At 48.5% G+C, this 17,191-nt stretch overlaps 1 protein-coding gene across 1 annotated transcript in view; it reads left to right on the forward strand.

Annotated features, from left to right (window-relative positions):
• The window catches only part of SCUBE2 (signal peptide, CUB domain and EGF like domain containing 2), an 84,726-nt gene extending 76,265 nt beyond the window's left edge, over nucleotides 1-8,461 (forward strand). The window contains exons 18-19 of the mRNA XM_075546102.1: nucleotides 5,713-5,792; nucleotides 6,832-8,461. Of these exons, the coding sequence (XP_075402217.1) occupies nucleotides 5,713-5,792; nucleotides 6,832-6,984 (233 nt within the window). The 3' untranslated portion in view covers nucleotides 6,985-8,461. The remainder of the gene's footprint in view (nucleotides 1-5,712; nucleotides 5,793-6,831) is intronic.
• The last annotated feature ends 8,730 nt before the right edge of the window (nucleotides 8,462-17,191 follow it).

A 17,191-nucleotide genomic window follows, 5' to 3' on the forward strand; every position in this document is an offset into this window, starting at 1 on the left:
TCCGTTGACAACAAGGAGTCAGTCATTCTTAAAAGCAGAAAAAACAGAGCAGTTGGTGTCGGGCGAATAGCCTTCCAGCTCTCTCCCAACACAGCCCCGAGGCGCCGTCTCCACATCAGGGCGGAGACCCTGCTGGAGAGGGATTCAAGATCAGAAGGTGTGTACCCTACACATGCTCTCTCTTCACTAGCCTGAAAGGATAAGAAGAAAGCTACCCCAATAATAGAGAACCAGCCTTACTGAACACCTCACTACTCGTCAGAATTGAACTCGCAAGGCCCACCTACCCTTTCTTGCTTAAGAGAAACTTTCCGAGATTCTTCTCTCTCCTCTTCCTCTACCCAGTTTCAGTGACATTCTTGGCACCTGTTTGGCTTTCTTGCATATGATCTGCATACAAAGGGGCATTTTCCCCCTCTGTCTGAAATTTAGGAAAGGCTGCTTGCCATATACTCGAGTTGACTTACGATGAAAAAAATCTAGCTTTTAAAGGGGAAGTACTGACAGAGAGGGATTCAGTATGCACTGGCTATAATGCATACATTTCTCATGCGATGAATGAGATAGTGAACAGAGCTTTCTTCCCCCAATCAGCCAGAGACTCCTAGAGGGACAAGCCCAGTTCTAGCCCCACTCCCCGACTTCTACTTGGTCCCATTCATTAAAAGAGGGAAGAGTCATGTTTGGTGAGTAAGAAGCTGATTCCTTAGCATGGTGTTAGGACAGACAGAAAAATAAGGGAGAGGGAGGATTGGAGAAATATGGAGGAAAGAAATGCCACGGGCCTGGATGAGCTCCCGGGAGTGGCCAAGGACTGAAGCTCCAGGCAATCAGGAAGGAAGAAGAGGGAAGGAGCCTCAGAGGGAGCAACCAGGGAGGGAGGAAGGTCAGAGGCTGGCGTCCCATCCCCGGAGCTGAGTGAAGAGATGCCTCAAGGCCAGGGGCGACCTGATGATGGGGCTGGGGGTGGTGATGGCTGACCAGGGAGATTTAGCAACATGAAGGTGATCGATCGGTGACCTTGACAAGCAGTTTGGGGAGACCACAGCTGACTGGACTGGGTTTAGGAGAGAGAGGAAGAACTGGAGAGAGTGGGTACTGGAAATTCTTTCCAGGAGTTTTTCTTTTAAAAAGCCAAGAAGCAAAGCAGAAGCTGAAGGAAGAAGTTCTGTTGGGAGAGGGATTTTAAAAATAATTTTATCGGGGGCTCTTACAGCTCTTGAAACAGCCCATCTATCCATTGTGTCAGCACATTTGTACATTTGTTGCCATCATCGTTCTCAAAACATTTCCTTTCTACTTGAGCCCTTGCTATCAGCTTATTTCCCGCCCTCCCAACCTCATGGACCTTTGATGAATTATAAATTATTATTTCCATATCTTACTCTGTCCACTGTCTCCTGTCACCTATTTCTGTTGTTCGTCACTCCGGAGGAGGGGGTGTTATACATCTTATCATTGTTATCAGTCCCCCTTTCTCCCTGCACTCCCTCGATCCTCATGGTATCGCCACTTCCATTACTGCTCCTGAGGGGTTTATCTGTCCTGGATTCTGTGTGTCGAGAGCTCTTATCTGTACCCATGTACATACTCTGGTCTAGCCAGATTTGTGAGAGAGAACTGGGGTCATGATAGTGGGGGGAGGAAGCATTAAAGAACTAGAGGAATGTTGTGTCTTTCATAGGTGCTATACTGCACCCTGACTGGCTCATCTCTTCCTTGTGACCCTTCTGTAAGGGGATGTCCAGTTGTCTACAGATGGGCATTGGGTCTTCACTCCGCCCTCTCCCCTCATTCACATCGACATGATTTTTTGTTCTGGGTCTTTGATGTCTGGACACTCATTCTATTGATACCTCATGATCGCACAGGCTGGTGTGCTTCTTCCATGTGGGCTTTGTTGCTTCTTAGCTACATGGTCACTTGTTTACCTTCAAGCCTTTAAGACCCCCAGATGCTATATCTTTTGATAGCCATGCACCATCAGCTTTCTTTACCACATTTGCTTAGGCACCCATTTTGTCTTTAGTGAGCATCACAGAATGCCGGGTGATTAGAACAAAGTGTTCTTGCTTTGAGGGAGTAGAGGTCCAATGTCCATCTGTTGGATTAATACTTAATGTATAAATATATGTACATAGATCTATGTCTCTATTGTTATATGTAAATATATTTACATATGTACATGCCTGTACTTAGACCTCTATAAATATCCTTTGCTTCCAATTCCTCGATTTCCTCTTACTTTCCTCTTGTCCCACTATAATGTTCTACCTTCAGTCGGCTTTTAATGATTCCTCTCAACTACTTTGCACTTGGTCAAACCCCACCAGGCATCTTATGCCCTCCTCACCATGGATTTTAGATCACTTGTTCTTCCCCTGTCCCTGGGTGTGTGGGGGCCCCCTTCCTTTTCCCCACCTCCTCTTCTCCTACATCCCCCTCAGAACTGTCAGTCCTATTATTTTCTCCTCGGGATTGTTTATCCTGCCTATCATAGACATTAAAAAAAAAACTAACAAAAAGCTTATAAATAGTTCCAGGTCTGTCTGTTGACCTTTATGAATGTTTTCTGATGGAGTCTTATGAGGTTCCAAGCCATGCCCCCAAAGTCTATTTTCAGGATCGCTCAGGGACTTCATTGCTTTGCTCCCCTTACTGCTCTGTAGCACTCCCTTCATTTTTCGCCCTGGTGTGGCCAGACGGGGCACAGTTCCCACACTGTGTCTCCAGCTTGTCCCCTGTAGCACTGTGGGTCAGGGAGGAGATGCCGTGTCTCGTGGTGAGGCCTTCCCTTCAGTTCTCTCTGTGTATTGGCTGCTCCGAGCAAAACCATCCTCCTTGGGGCTTAGTGGGTCAAGATGTGGTTTTCTCTCTCTCTCTCTCTCTGGCTTCTTCCCTCTTCATTTGCTCCCATGTGCTCTGAGCAGACCCACCCCTCTCCCCAAGCTGTATCTTTAGTGCTGTCCTCTGTAGTACATTCTTCTGGAGAGGGGATTCGCATAGCTGGGATTGGGGCTGGCTGAGAGGAATTTTTTAAAATTAAAAGATCATTTTATTAGGAGCTCTTACAACTCTTATTATAATCCATATATCAATCATATCAAGCATATTTTAAAAATCATTTTATTGGGGACTCATACAACTCATCACAATCCATACATACATCAATAGTATAAAGCACATCTGTCCATTCGTTACCCTCATCATTCTCAAAAGATTTGCTCTCTACCCAAGTCTCTGGCATCAGCTCCTCATATTTTCCCCCATCCCTTGGTGTTCCCTGCTCCCTCATGAACCCTTGATACTTTATAAATTATTATTTTGTCATATTTGCACTGTCCGACGTCTCCCTTCACCCACTTTTCTGTTGTCCATCTCCCAGGTTATATGTAGATCCCTGTAATTGGTTCCCCCTTTCTACCCCACTTATCTACACCCTCCCACTCTCACCACTGGTCCTGAAGGGATCATCTGTGTTTCCGGTTCCGATCTGTACTAATGTACATCCTCTGGTCCAGCCAGAGTTGTAAGGTAGAATTGGGATCATGATAGTGAGTGGGGAGGAAGCATTTAGAAACTAGAGGAAAGTTGTATGTTTCATCATTTTACACTACACCCTGACTGGCTCATCTCCTCCCGACGACCCTTCCATAAAGGGATGTACAGTTGCCTACAGATGGACTTTAGGTCTCCACCCCGCACTCCCCCTCATTCACAATAATATGATTTTTTGTTCTTTGATTCCTGATAACTGAGTCCTTTGGCACCTCGTGATCACACAGGCTGGTGTGCTTCTTCCATGTGGGCTTTGTTGCTTCTGAGCTAGATGGCCACTTGCTTACCTTCAAACCTCGAAGACCCTAGATGCTATATCTTCTGATAGCTGGGCACCATCAGCTTTCTTCACCACATTTGCTTATGCACCCATTTGTCTTCAGTGATTGTGTCGGGAAGGTGAGCATCATGGAATGCCAGTTTAATAGAACAAAGTATTCTTGCATTGAGGGAGTGCTTGAGTGGAGTCTGTCCATCTGCTACCTTAACACTAAACCTATAAATATATGCACATAGATCTATTTCCACATCCTCATATGTAAATATATTTACATATGTACATGCCTATATTTAGAACTCTATAAATGTCCTTAACCTCCTAGCTCTTTCCTCTATTTCCTTTTGTCCCTCTATCCTCTTGTCCCACTCTCATGCTCAGCCTTCATTTGGGTTACAGTAATTCCTTTCAGTTACATTACCCTTGATCACGGCCTACCAGGTCTCCTACACCCTCTTCACCACCAATTTGGATCCCTTGTCTCTGGGTTTGTTAACACCACTACCTTTCCCCCATCCTCCCCCTCTCTCTGCCCCCCCCACCACAGACCTGTTGGTTCCGTTGTTTTCTCTTCCAGATTGTTCATCCAGCCTGTCTTATTTAGACAGACCTGTGGAGATAATAACATGCACAAAAACAAGACAGAGAAAAACCAAGCAACAAAATAAAACCAAACAACAGGCCAATGACAAAAAAAAACAAAACAAGACAAAGCATAACAACAAGAAAGACTGTTTGTTGGCCTTTAGGCGTATTTTCCAGTTGAGTCTGTTGAGGCACCAAGCCCTGGCCCCAAAGTCTATTTTTGGTATTCCCTGGGGATTTCGTTGCTCTGTTCCCCCTTGCTGTTCTGTTCCATGCCCTTAGTGTTTTGCCTCGGTGTGGCGGGATCAGATGGGGTGCAATTCTCACACTGTGTCTCCAGTGTTGTCCTCTGTAGGGCTATGGGTCAGTGAGGGATGTCATGTCTCATAGTGGGGCCGGGCATATGGTCCTCTCTGTGCATTGGCTGCTCTAGATGGGAATATCATCGTCAAGGCTTGTTGGGCCAGGATGTGCTCCACTCTCTCCTCCTCCCCCTTCATTTGCTCCTGTGTGCTCTGATCAGACATGTCCCTCTCCCGGAGCTGAAGCTTCAGTGCTGTCCTCCGAAATAAATTCTCCTGGGGGAGGGGCAGGAGTCCATGTAGTTGGGATTAGGGCTGGCCCCTCAGACCTCTCCACTGGTTCCCAGCTTCATGCCGGCATGTTGCAGTCACATCTTGGAGCACTGGGTGGAAGTCTGGTCAAGAGGGTTTTTTTTAAGAGCACACCAGATAACAGCTTGTTTGAATGTTGATCGGCAAGACTAGGAGAGAGGAAATTGTATGATGTGGGAAAGAAAAAGAATTACTGTCACAGTGCCCTGGATTTGGCAAGACAGTGGTTCTGGTGAGCAACGGGAGGGATTAGTCTTGCCTGGAGACACAGAGGGTTCATGTAAGGCAGAGGTGGGGAACCTTTTTTCTGCCAAGGGCCATTTAGATATGTGTGACATCATTCTCAACCCATGCTGGTCAAACGTTGAATTCACTTACCTCTAATGTGACTCCTGGAATCGCTTCTCATGGCTGGGCGTGTGAAGTGGGCCGGTGTTAATGGTTTTCTGGCTGCTAGAAGGACATCGGGAGGGAGGAGCAGATGTTGGCAGGGAGGACAGGTAGCGGCGAGGGGCCGGTGGGAGCTCTCACGGCTGGTCTCTCAGAATCGGAGTGCAATTGTTTTGATAGCTGCTCCGGAGGGCACTGCTTAGAACTTTATCCAAAATGAAGGGGAACGTGAGTTTGGAAGTAACCAGGCCATGAAATTGCAAAACGAGCTCTCCTGTATTCCACCAGAGGACTACCAGGAACTTATTGAAGACATTGTTCGAGACGGCAGGCTCTATGCATCTGAGAATCACCAGGAGATACTTAAGGTCAGTGAGCTCCGAAGGCGCCCAGTAGTGATCCCGACCTCCCCCAGCTCTCCTGCAGGAAGGCTTCCGCTTGTTCTATTCTGCCACCTGCCTGTGACCCAGTCACTTTCATACTGTCACCAGACGTCTCATTTAAAAGACAAAACAAAGCCCAGTGCGTGTCCTAACTGTTGTCAAATGAAGTGGGGTTTTGTTGTTTAATTTGGAAATTTGTCAGGGAAAAAATTGCTTACAAATAAAAGACAAAGACAAATAGTCTTCCCATATGAAGTTCAACTAACTGAGGATCTCTGGCTTCTTATTTATCCCCCAAGCGCAAAGGCCACCACATTTTAAATACAAGAAATTAGCAGTAAACATTTGCACCGCCACTGAAACGAAACAGACTGCAGTTGCTGTTGCCAGTTCCGACTCTGGTGTTGCACAGCAAACCAGACCTTTCGGCAGAATCTCCCAGGCCTTTCTTCCAAGTGACTCTGGGTGGGCTTGAACCACCAACCGTTCAGTTGGCTGTCAAGCAGGTAACCCTCCGCACACCCAAGGGTGACTGTACCCTATCACTAACCCTACAGATACCGCAAAGGCCCTAAAGTTAAAGCTCTGGTTGAGAAAAAGGAAACAGGCTTTACACAACATATATGAAATTTTCCTTTATAAAAGTAAAACATACTTACTGCAGATAATTAGGGGGAAAATCGAAATCTAGAAAGGAGATAAAAGTCAGGGAGCACAATTTTCACAGAGTGTTTTTTAGCCAGAGTTTTAAGCCGGTTCATGCCTCTTTCAGCCCCTGCTGAGAATCTGCTTTTCCACCTCAGAGATACTGAACCAGAACCCACATTTTAACAGGCTCCCCAGGTGATTCTTCTGTACGCACAGGGATTGATAAGAATCCCTTTGTTAAAGTATAGATTTTGATTCTGGGGAATGAGCTGGCTTGAAGCTCCAATTTTGGATCGTCAACCTACTGCCTAACATGAGACCATTGTAGTTTCATGGGCAAAATGCCAACTTGTTTACCTGTTTTGGCCCCTTTTAGGATAAGAAGCTGATCAAGGCGCTGTTTGATGTCCTGGCCCACCCCCAGAACTACTTCAAGTACACAGCGCAGGAGTCCCGCGAGATGTTTCCCAGATCCTTCATCCGACTGCTGCGTTCCAAAGTGTCCAGGTTTCTGAGGCCTTACAAGTGACTCTGCCACATGCCATTGGGCACAGTGTCCCCCGTGGGCTGGTGGGCCCAGGCCCTCTGCCTCTGCAGCCAGCACACTGCTGGATCACACTGCCTCCAGCATCAGAGACTCGGTAGAGGTCCATTTTTATAGATAATACAGCTATTTTGATAAATTGAAGTTGGGTTTTCTCTCCCAGGTTTGTGGATATGGGTGGAAAATGGCTTTGAGATTCGCCTGCTTCTCATTGCAGTGGGCAGACCCCAGGGACCCAGCACTGACCGGCTGAGCTGGCCTAGAGGCGGCTCAGCTGAGACTCCCCTCGCAGTCTTTCACTGTTCTCTCTCCTCCTCCAGGGGTCTGGGGTACGAAGGAGGCCCCAGAAGGGGCTGCCTTCTCTGAACCTCTGCTTTCTCCAGCCCGGCTTCCCCTCAGGAGCCCCTGCGCACTGATGTGCAACCCCTAGCCAGGAAAGGAGGGAGGGTGAGGGAGGGTGAACCCACCCCAGAGACCCTAGAGAGTGTTATTCCTCCAGCTTGTTTGATCCCAGGGCTTGGGCTCTAAGCCAAACCCACTGCCTCCAAGTTATTTCCCACGCACAGCGACCACATATAGAGTTTCAGAGAGTCTGTGTGGGCATGGACAGCCTCATCTCTCTTTGGCGGAGCAGCTGGTGGCTTTGAACTGCTGACCATATGGTTAGCAGTCCACTGCTTATCCGTAAAGAAGAGTGCATTAGAACAGAGCAAGGAAAGCACAGCGCTCCTGCAGACATCAAGATGTAGACCTATTAGTAGGCTTCCGAGTCAGGTGCCTGCAGCCCACGTCCGATGTCACCACTGCCAGCTGGCCTTCCAGATGCTCAGCCACCACCACGAGAAGACACTGTGCTGGACCAGTGCTGCCCGCACTGCCCCGTGGGGACCAGCCCGTCATGGTTACCTCCCTCCCCACTCTCCAAAGCCAGAGATCGGCTCTGCGCTTAGGAACTGAGCAGGGCCCCTAGGGTGACCTTGTCCCTTTGATGGGGCTCCAAGGGCCAGGCTGCTGAGTGCCACCGAGTCAGCTCACTCTGCTGGCAGGCTGGGCCTCTGTCATCTCCTCTCACCGGAATGTGCGTTTTCAGTATCATCGAGTTTAGAAACTTTTTAAGCCCACAGGTAAAATTTAAATAATACTATAAAAAGGAATCCAAAGGCAAAAAAAAAAAACAACAATCATTGCAGTGAGTAGAAAAGTATCCTATAAAACAAAGTTTCATTTCCTTTGTGACTAGAGCCGGAGTGCCTGGTTATTTCAGTACCAAACAATTCTGTACACAGTTGTCTACACCAAAGTACTAAAAATAGCTTGACAATATTTTAAAGAAAACGGAGGTTATTTTGGACTCGTGTTTCACCTCAGTGGGGTTTTCCCTTTTACCTTGTTATACTGACTTCTTAAAAGAGCTAATAAAACTTTTCTTTATTTGGGTAAAGTCCTATAATGTCCATTTGCAGATTTCTTGCAGATGTTTGAACATCCTTGTTTTTTGTCTTAAATCATTAAACAAGCCCTTGGAATTTGTTATCTGGGGACTGGCCTGTATTTCTGAGCCTGACCATAAGATGCACATTCAGAGGAAACCTAACCTGGGTTAGTGACCTGAATGGTCTGGACGTTAGATGGGTGGAACCTGTGCCACCCGGTCCAAGTACTTTAATACTTGTGTGTGCTACATGCCTGAGAGGCTGTATTGCTCACTTCACAAGACAACTGGGAAGGAAAAAAAACTCTGGGAGTTGTAAGGAGGCCTTGGAAGCATCCTCCAGGAGCAGGGTCTGGCACAGAGATCTGTGCTTCTTTCTATACTTGCCAGTCGCCCTATGGGAGGCTGCCAGGGTCCTGCTGGAAGAGCTGGCTGGTGAGGCCATTGTTGCTACCTGCTAAATCAGTATTATTTCTCGAGCATCATTCTGTGCCAGGGACGTTCTTGGCCCCCAGGGTCCTGGACAGACAAGGTAGGCAAGGTCTCTACCCTCATGGAGGGACCGACCGTCAAATCAACCTGACAAGTGTCCGTCAGTGGGGCAGTGCCACGATGGAAATGAAGACGGGTTCGTGTAGCAGGACTGCAAGTCCTCATTAGTCAGGGATGCTGGGAGACCTGAGGAAATGGCATTCACACTGGAAACTAAATGACAAGAAGGAACCTGCCTTGGGAAAACCAGGGAGAAGAACATTGCGGAGAGAAGTCAACCGAGTGAAAAGGCTGCCGGGCTGAAACAAGCGTGTGGGTGTCCCACAGTCTTACTGAGAAAGTGACTGAGGCACTCGGAGGCTGGAGAACTAGACCCCCTTAGGTTTTGGAATTCAGCAGGAGGTTCTGGTTCGAGTCCAAGTCTGCGGCAAAGCCGTTGGAGGGGTGTCAGCAGGAGTTGGGGAGGAATCGATGCAGGAGTTGCGGTTTTAAAAGACGATTTTAGCAACTGTGTGGAGAATGGATTTCAGGAAGCTGACATGGACACAGAACAGTACAGGCGATTGCAACTCACCAAGCATCCCTCCAGGGGGGAGAGGAGGGTCTGCCTGGGATGCCCGAGGTAAAAGAGATGAGAGCAGTAGGAGGAGCCTGCCATGCCCTGGAGGAAAGTCAGCAGCCTTGTGAAGAGGAGGGATGCCAAGGGATGAAGGGAAGACAGCAAACAGATAAAAGAAAAAAGATCCGGTTGCTTGAGCCACTGTAGGTGAAGACTGGCGCAGGTTTGGGACATGAGGCAGCTTTAACACATGCCCACGACTCCCTTACACTTTCCATGGCAGCCTTGGGTCTGTCTCCTCCCCAGGGGTCTGGGCCCTGTGGCTGCTTGACCAATATCACTCAGCGGAAGTGCCACTGTGCCAGTTCCCAGGCTCAGTTCTGCAGACACTGGCCGCTTCTCCTACCCCTCTCGTGGGACTCCCAGTCTTGGAATTCGGTCACCAGGCCATCAGGAAATCACAGCCACTTGAGAGGTCATGTGGAGGAGCAGTGAGTGAGGTTCGGCCAGTCCCAGGTCTAGCTGAGCTCCCAGTGACAGCCAGCAAAGCTGGCCAGCGAGTGCGCCATCTTGGGGCTGTTCTAGATGCTTCTTGCAGCAATCCCCCCGAGGAGCCCGCTCAAAACGACGAGCTGTGAGCATGTTCCGTGTTATTTTCATTTTAAGCCACACAGCCCGGGGATGGTTTCTTGGGCAGTAAGAGGGGGAGAATCAAGAGTTCTCTACTGGTCATTCCAAGTTTGAGATGTCGATTAGAAGTCTGAGCTGAGACTTCAAGCATCCAACTGGTTATATGTAGCCCCAGGTGAGACCAGGGCTAGACTAGATATTTTAGTGTCACTGAATAAAGGCATAAGACCAGTGGAAGCCACCTGAGGAAAGTATGTAAATGAAGAAAACGAAAACCCAACCAAACACAGTTTGTTCTCCAGTCAATTCCAACTTGCAGCCTCGGCCGGCGGGCTGCGTGGAACTCTCTCACTGGGTTTGCAAGGCTGTGAACCTGTGTGGAAGCAGGCTTGCTTTGCGTGCCTTAGCAGATAGGTGTGAACCTCTACCCTATTGGTCAGTAGTTGAGCAATTAACCATGGAATCACCCGGGCCCCTAAAGGCGCTCCAGAGAACTACATGACCACATGAATCTCAGCCTCCACTCCCCTCAAGCCCAAGGACCCTCACTGTGCCCACCTACCACTACCTACTACTTGGATTGGGGGTCACGGTAGAAGATTCTGGTCTGGGCTGAGTAGGAGAAAAATACAGACCAAACCTCAAAATCATAAGGACCAGACTTGTTGGTTTTATAGAGACTGGTGGGACCCTGAGACTAAAGGCCCTCTGTCACCCTTCAAGCTTGGACTTGAACTTACAGGACTAGGAGGTGAGAATAACACTGGGGAGGGACACACCCCGCAACACAGCCACGTGAGACCAAATGGGCAGCACGTGGCCAGATGGGAAGCAGGAGGAATGGCAACAGGAGGAGCGAGGGAGGCCGTGGGAAGAGTGCCGTTCCCGTGGGGGGCAGGTTATTGATCAGAAGATGAATTTGAATTTGCTCTACACTTAGGCCAAGCCACAATAAAGGGTCTTAAAGGGAGGGGTTAGATACCTTTTAAAAAGAAGACTGTCGTGTTGTGTATTCTGGGGTCCCTTGTGGGCACAGGCTCGAGTGTGCTGAGGGGCTGCTTACTGAGTAAACAGGAAAGGTCCTTGAGGAGCATCCTCCCTGGCCCCCGTCAGGGACTGTTCTGGGGGTGAGCTCAGCCCTTCCCTCCAGCGGTGGGTATTGTCCTTTCACTGTTTACTGAAGCGCTGCATCCATGGGTTTAGCGGCATCTCCAAGTTTCCAAAGCTAATCAAAGAGCGTTTGCCGGCTCGCACGAACAGATGACTGCCTTCACTGGGGAAATTGCTTCCGCTGATTCATTCTCTGGGCTGCTGAGTGTGGTGTTTGTACGAAGCACTCACTGGATTTGGGTTTGCAGGTGATTTTAAATTGTCATGTGGCAACTTGGGAAGGATGGCAGCAGCATGGCACAGAGCAGGGACTGCTTGGCCACCTTCGGAGCTCCGTATTAGCCCTATCAGACCCATCTTCTCAGCCAGAAGAGAGGGCTCTTCCCAGGACTGTTAGCACTGCTTCCTTCCACGTAGCACAACCAGTCCCTGAGAGGCTTACCCAAGTCTAATCCGCTATCCAGGATTTGGGAGGCAACTGGACTTGGGGAGGCTGAAGTCAAGCATTGTCCCGAATTGTCAAGGGGGCCTTGTGCTAGGCAGTCCACCAGCTACCTCTCAATCCAGGGTCTGAGAGAGGCCAGCCGGGGCCTTTCTACAGAAAATTAGAGGCAGTGGTGAGTCTTCCTTTCTTTGACCATCTGCTCTCCGGGGACTCAGGCGCTCAGCTCAGGGAGGTCCTGAATGCAGGATGGTACTCGGTTTCCTTCTTCCTCCAGCCCCAGCAAGACTGCCCTAGTGGCCAACCTCAGTGGGACAGCCACGAAGACGTAACTACTCAGACCATGCGCGTTCCAAATAGATTTAGAAAATGAAAGCATTCTCATTCACAGTCAGGGGGCTCTAGTTGAGTTAGAAAGGCTACACATTTGCCCATCTGCTGCAACCAGTTATTTTCACTCAGTATTGATTGCTTTTTCAGAGTACGCACAAAGGGAATGACCTTGGTTACGTACTTAATTTCTTTACTATACATTTTTCCTCACCCCCCCACCCCCGCTATCATGACCCCAGTGCTGCTTCCCACTCTGGACTAGATGGGAGCATGTACATGGGTATAGGCAAGAGATAAAACTCACAACACATGGAGCCCAGAAACAGGAATGGGAATACAGATGCCAAAAGGGTACGGAGTGGGGAGACAGGGAGGGAGGCACCGATCACAATGAATGGCACATAACCACAACCCTCATCCAGGCGGAAGAGCAACAGACACCAGAGGGGAAGGAAGACAGTGTTCAGTGTGAGATTTGAAAATAATTAACAATCTACAATATCAAGGGGCCAGGAGGGCTGGGGGTGGGGGAAGAGGGAGGGGGAAAAAAGAGGAGCGGATCCCAAGGGCTCAATGGAAAGTAAATGTCTAAAAAATAACGATGGAATATATATACGAATATGTCGGATACAATTGATGTATGGCTTACAAACCATACCAAAAAATTTTTTGTGTGTATATAAGAAAGAGATTTATATATGAGAGCAATTGAATATTGAGAAGACATCCCAGCCCAGTCCAGAGCAAGTCCATAAGTCCGACATTAGCCCATATATCTGATACCAATCTCTTCAGACTCAGGAAACACATGCAGTGATGCCGAGTAGAAGTTCACAGGCAAGTGGGTAGAAAGTCTTTGGATCCAGTGGCAGTGGAAACATCTCAGCGCTGGCAGGGGTCTCTGCATGGCTTCTCCAGCACCCATGGCTGCATCAGGGTGTGTCCATGTGTCTTGTCAGCTGCTATGTCTCCCAGGATGTGAGCAGAGAGTCCCATACAAAATTGTAACAAGAGTTGTAAAAGCTCCCAATAAAATTATCTAAAAAAGAAAGAAAGAGAGTAACACGTTGTTGGTGTTTCCAATTTCACTGAGACAAAAAAAGTCCCTCAGCAACAGGCTGTTGCTGGATTTGGGTTCGGACATGATCTTTTGACAACTCTTGCCTTGCTGAGTTCCTCAGACTGCTTCTTTCAGGTCAGGAGCAGCGAGTCTGCACGCATGTTTGTTCTCTCTCTCTCTCTCTCTCTCTCTCTCTCTCTCTCTCTCTCTCTCTCTCTCTCTCTCTCTTACACACGCGCACACACATACACACTGGTCAGAGGGACACAGCCCCAGTTTGAGAGGTGGAAGCACAAGCAAGATGTGCCTGGGAGAGCACAGAACTCAAAGTCAAAGGAAGAAAAACGAGTTTCTATTTTTAAGAAAATCATGGATGAGAGTAGCTTCACAGTGGAGAAATGATGGGATGCCTCCACTGGGTGATCAAAGGGCAAGTGCACATCATGAGTCTCCGGATATGACATGCAGACAAAGACATTACATGACATCGCCTCCACAGAACCCAGGCTAGGAATGCAGTTGGATCTAAACACAAGGAAACGGGTAAGCACAAACTAGGGAGTGCCTAGTTTTTAAAAAGGGGAAGGGAAAGGCTGAAAAGGAAAGTGTTCATCGATGAAATTTCTAACATCTTTGTACAAAGGATGCTGTCAAGAAAGTGAAGACAGCCCACTCCACACCAACCGAACTCGCTTCCCTCAGTCGCTCCCAGCTCGGAGCAACCTTTCAGGGCAGAGAACAATTGCCCCGTGGGTCTCTGAGATTTTATTCTTTATGGGAGCCGACAGGCCCGTCTTTCCCGTGGTTAGTAGCTCCAAATGCAGCCCACTGTTCCACCTGGGCCCCTACGACAACCCTCAGACTATATCTGCAACTCACTTATTGATCAGAGACTTGAATCCAGAATATATGAAGAACCAGACGCCCTGCTTTTTAGACAATTTTTCCCGCATCCCACGGCATTTTAAACAAGTCCCGATTTTTGGAAAGAATGCACGACAAGCTAGGGTATACGGTTTTCGACTGCCGTGTGGCTATTTTGCCAGGATATGAGTTTTATCAACGGTGTCCCGATTTACCAATGTTAAAATCTGGTCACCTTATGCTTACAATTCAAGGTTAAAAAGACAATAACTCAGGGTGAACAAAGGAATTGAATAGATATTTCTCCAAAGATTTTAAAAAGTGGCCAATAGGCACATGAAAAAGATGCTAAGCACACTGTTATCCATGAGGAAAGTGTAAACTGAACCCCACTCTGATGTTGACATTAGGTGGTGGGATGGCTACAATCAGCAACAGAACCAGTGTTGACGAGGGTGTGCAGAAATTGGACATGTAGAACCTTTGTTTGCTATTAGTGGAATGTAAAATGGCCACTTGGGGATAGGCAGTTGAGTTATACTCAATTAATATGGCCCTTCCAGCCATATCCCCTTATGCGATATATAATAATTCTGGACCTAATACGCCCGGGGCTGTGGTCCTACTTCAGAGAGCATGATCTGCTAACGAGGGGCCATGGTAGCATGGGCATTGGCTGCCAGCCACAAGGTCAGCAGTCCACAGCCACCAGTGGCTCTGAGGGAGATCTGCTCCGATAAAGAATTGCAGTCTCAGACACTCACAGGGGCAGTTCTACCCTGTCCTGTAGGGTTCATAACCGTCGGCATCAAATTGATGGCAGTGAGTCTGGGTTTTGATGTCTGATCGCAAACAGAAGTGGATGAGACTGAGTCCGGACCTTCCTAAAGGGTGTGGCTTGGCCCACTCTGTTTACCGGCTATCTTAGTTACTGTTACTTAGTGGATGTAAGGAATTATATGCTACAGCTGTGAGTTTCTACAATGGCCTGACTGATTAAGATTTATAGGAGGCCAGTGCCTACTGGAAACATCCTGCCCGAGGCCCCGGGCACATGTGCATAAATAAGGTACAGTCCAGGTGTGGGGTAGAGAATGGATTATTACATTTGGGTGAAATCTGGTTGCAACATGCAATGCCCACTAAATGACCTTTCCCTGCATGGGTCTGGTAACAAGGTGGGGGCAGACACCGATTGGATTCACCTGTGAGTCGTTGTGAACAGGATTCCCAGCAATGTCATCCTGCTGTTTATAAAATGAGTCCACTGAGAAGCAGGGGTGGGGTGATGTGACTTCTTCAATGGCAAGAGCCAGGAGTGGCGCATGTCCTCGGACCTCAGCATCTTTCTCCTGTCTTACCTTTGGACTGAACTGCACCCACCACCGCGTGAGATATTTCCTTGAACTTTGGTGAGTTCTGTGGGACGCTGCCGTGATTCGCAGAACCCAGGAGCCAGGGAGCTGGGTCACACTCGCATCTTGCAAGAGTTGGACTTTTGGAACTTCTTCAATCTCCGACTCCTAGGGACTAGTTTGGTATTAATTCTTGCACAAGGAATTCTTACCACAGCGGTTCCTAAAAGGTTAGCTTGCCATATGCCTGTGTCTCCATCCCTACATACAAACACTCCCCAAATGAAACTTGGCCCACATAAAAATTCCTATCTAGATGTTCATAACAGCATCGGTCAAGAAAGCTGAAGGACAAAACCGCCCCAATGTCCATCAGCTGATGGATAAACCCATGTGGTAAAGCAATACGATGGAATATTATTCGGCCATAAAAATAAATGAAGCTGCGACACAGTGAACCCTGACAATATTGTACTAAATGTAAGAAGCAAATCATTGATGCATGAGTGTCCAGAATAAGCAACTAGGTATTTCTAGGTCTAGAGGGGTTGGGAGAAAATGAGCAGTGACTGCTATTGGGTATAAGTTTTGGGGGGTTAGGGAGAAGGGAGAGTAGATGTTCTAAGAATGTTCTAAAAGTTATGTGGTTGCACAAGTCCGTGAATAAACTACAAACGACTGGATTGTACTCTTTAAATATGTGTTATACACAACAATGAAACATGCAACTTTCCTCTAGTTCCTAAATGTTTCACGATTCCCCCCCTCCCACCCTGACTATCATGATCCCAGTTCTACTTTACAAATCTGGCTAGACCAGAGGATGTACACTGGTACAGATAGGAACTGGAAACACAGGGAATCCAGGAGGGATAATCCCTTCAGGACCACATTCTTGGTGTGTCTGGGGGAAGGAGGAGAGAGCCCTCAGTATCCTGAGGTAGAAAGGTATGAACTCCCCGCAGGTTTCCTCCCCTGCTGGCTGGGTCCTAAGACCTAAGTGGAAAATGCGAAGCCAGCAGATCAGACTTGCTGACTGCTGCAGAGCAGGGGAGCCTGGGGCTACACCTGGCTAAGGGACCGACCCAATGGGACGGAGGTGCATGTCCACCAGAGGTGCCTCAGAAGACAGGGGACACGGGTGTCCTCGTGAGCCAGCACATGCCCGCAAACTGGCCTGGCCATCTCCAGAGCTCTCCTCTCCTGGCCTCGGCAGGGCCGTTCTCCTCGGGGTGTGGGCAGAGGGAGAAAGGAGGAGCACGGCTCCTCCCAGGGGGCTTCACAAAGTTTGTGGAAAACTGGAATTAAAAAAGAATGGAATTTTTCCATGAACCTTTTGAAGCCTCCCCCATGTTTACAGAGGGCTCACTGTGTCCCTGGCTCTGTGTTTTGCATTTATCTTCTTTAAACCACACAGAGTCCTTCCTGTCCGGTCAAATGAGTCTCTCAGAGATTCAGGAAGTTGGCCAAGACCCCACAGCAAGCAGGGGGAGGGGCTAGGGTAGGTCCACAAAATCTCAATCCCCTCCCCCACCCTTCCCTCCAGACCCTGAGACATTCCAAATCCCCACCATCTGATTTGAGGTCCCAGCCTGTCCTCGCCCCAGGAAATGAAACAAAAATCACTGTTGACAGAAATGGATCCAAAAGGCCCAGGCAACTTTGGAAAACACCAGCGGGGCTGCCGTCGACCCTGTTTTCTGAGCCACGATGATATTGGGAGGCCGAGGGCAGGGTTACCTCGTGTCTTTGCTTTGACCTGCCAAGGAAGATGCAGTCTCTTGGGCTGGGTGCCCATCCTGGTCCATGCCTGGCATCTGCAGTGCGCAGCTGTTTGAAGACTCATCAGGCCGGAGCCAGGGGGTGGTAAGGGCACTGCAGGAGGAAGGAGGCTTGGCAGTTACGTGGTGGTAGT

The sequence above is a fragment of the Tenrec ecaudatus genome, chromosome 4 (genome assembly GCF_050624435.1).
Source record: "Tenrec ecaudatus isolate mTenEca1 chromosome 4, mTenEca1.hap1, whole genome shotgun sequence".
In the NCBI taxonomy this organism is placed as follows: Eukaryota; Metazoa; Chordata; class Mammalia; order Afrosoricida; family Tenrecidae; genus Tenrec; species Tenrec ecaudatus.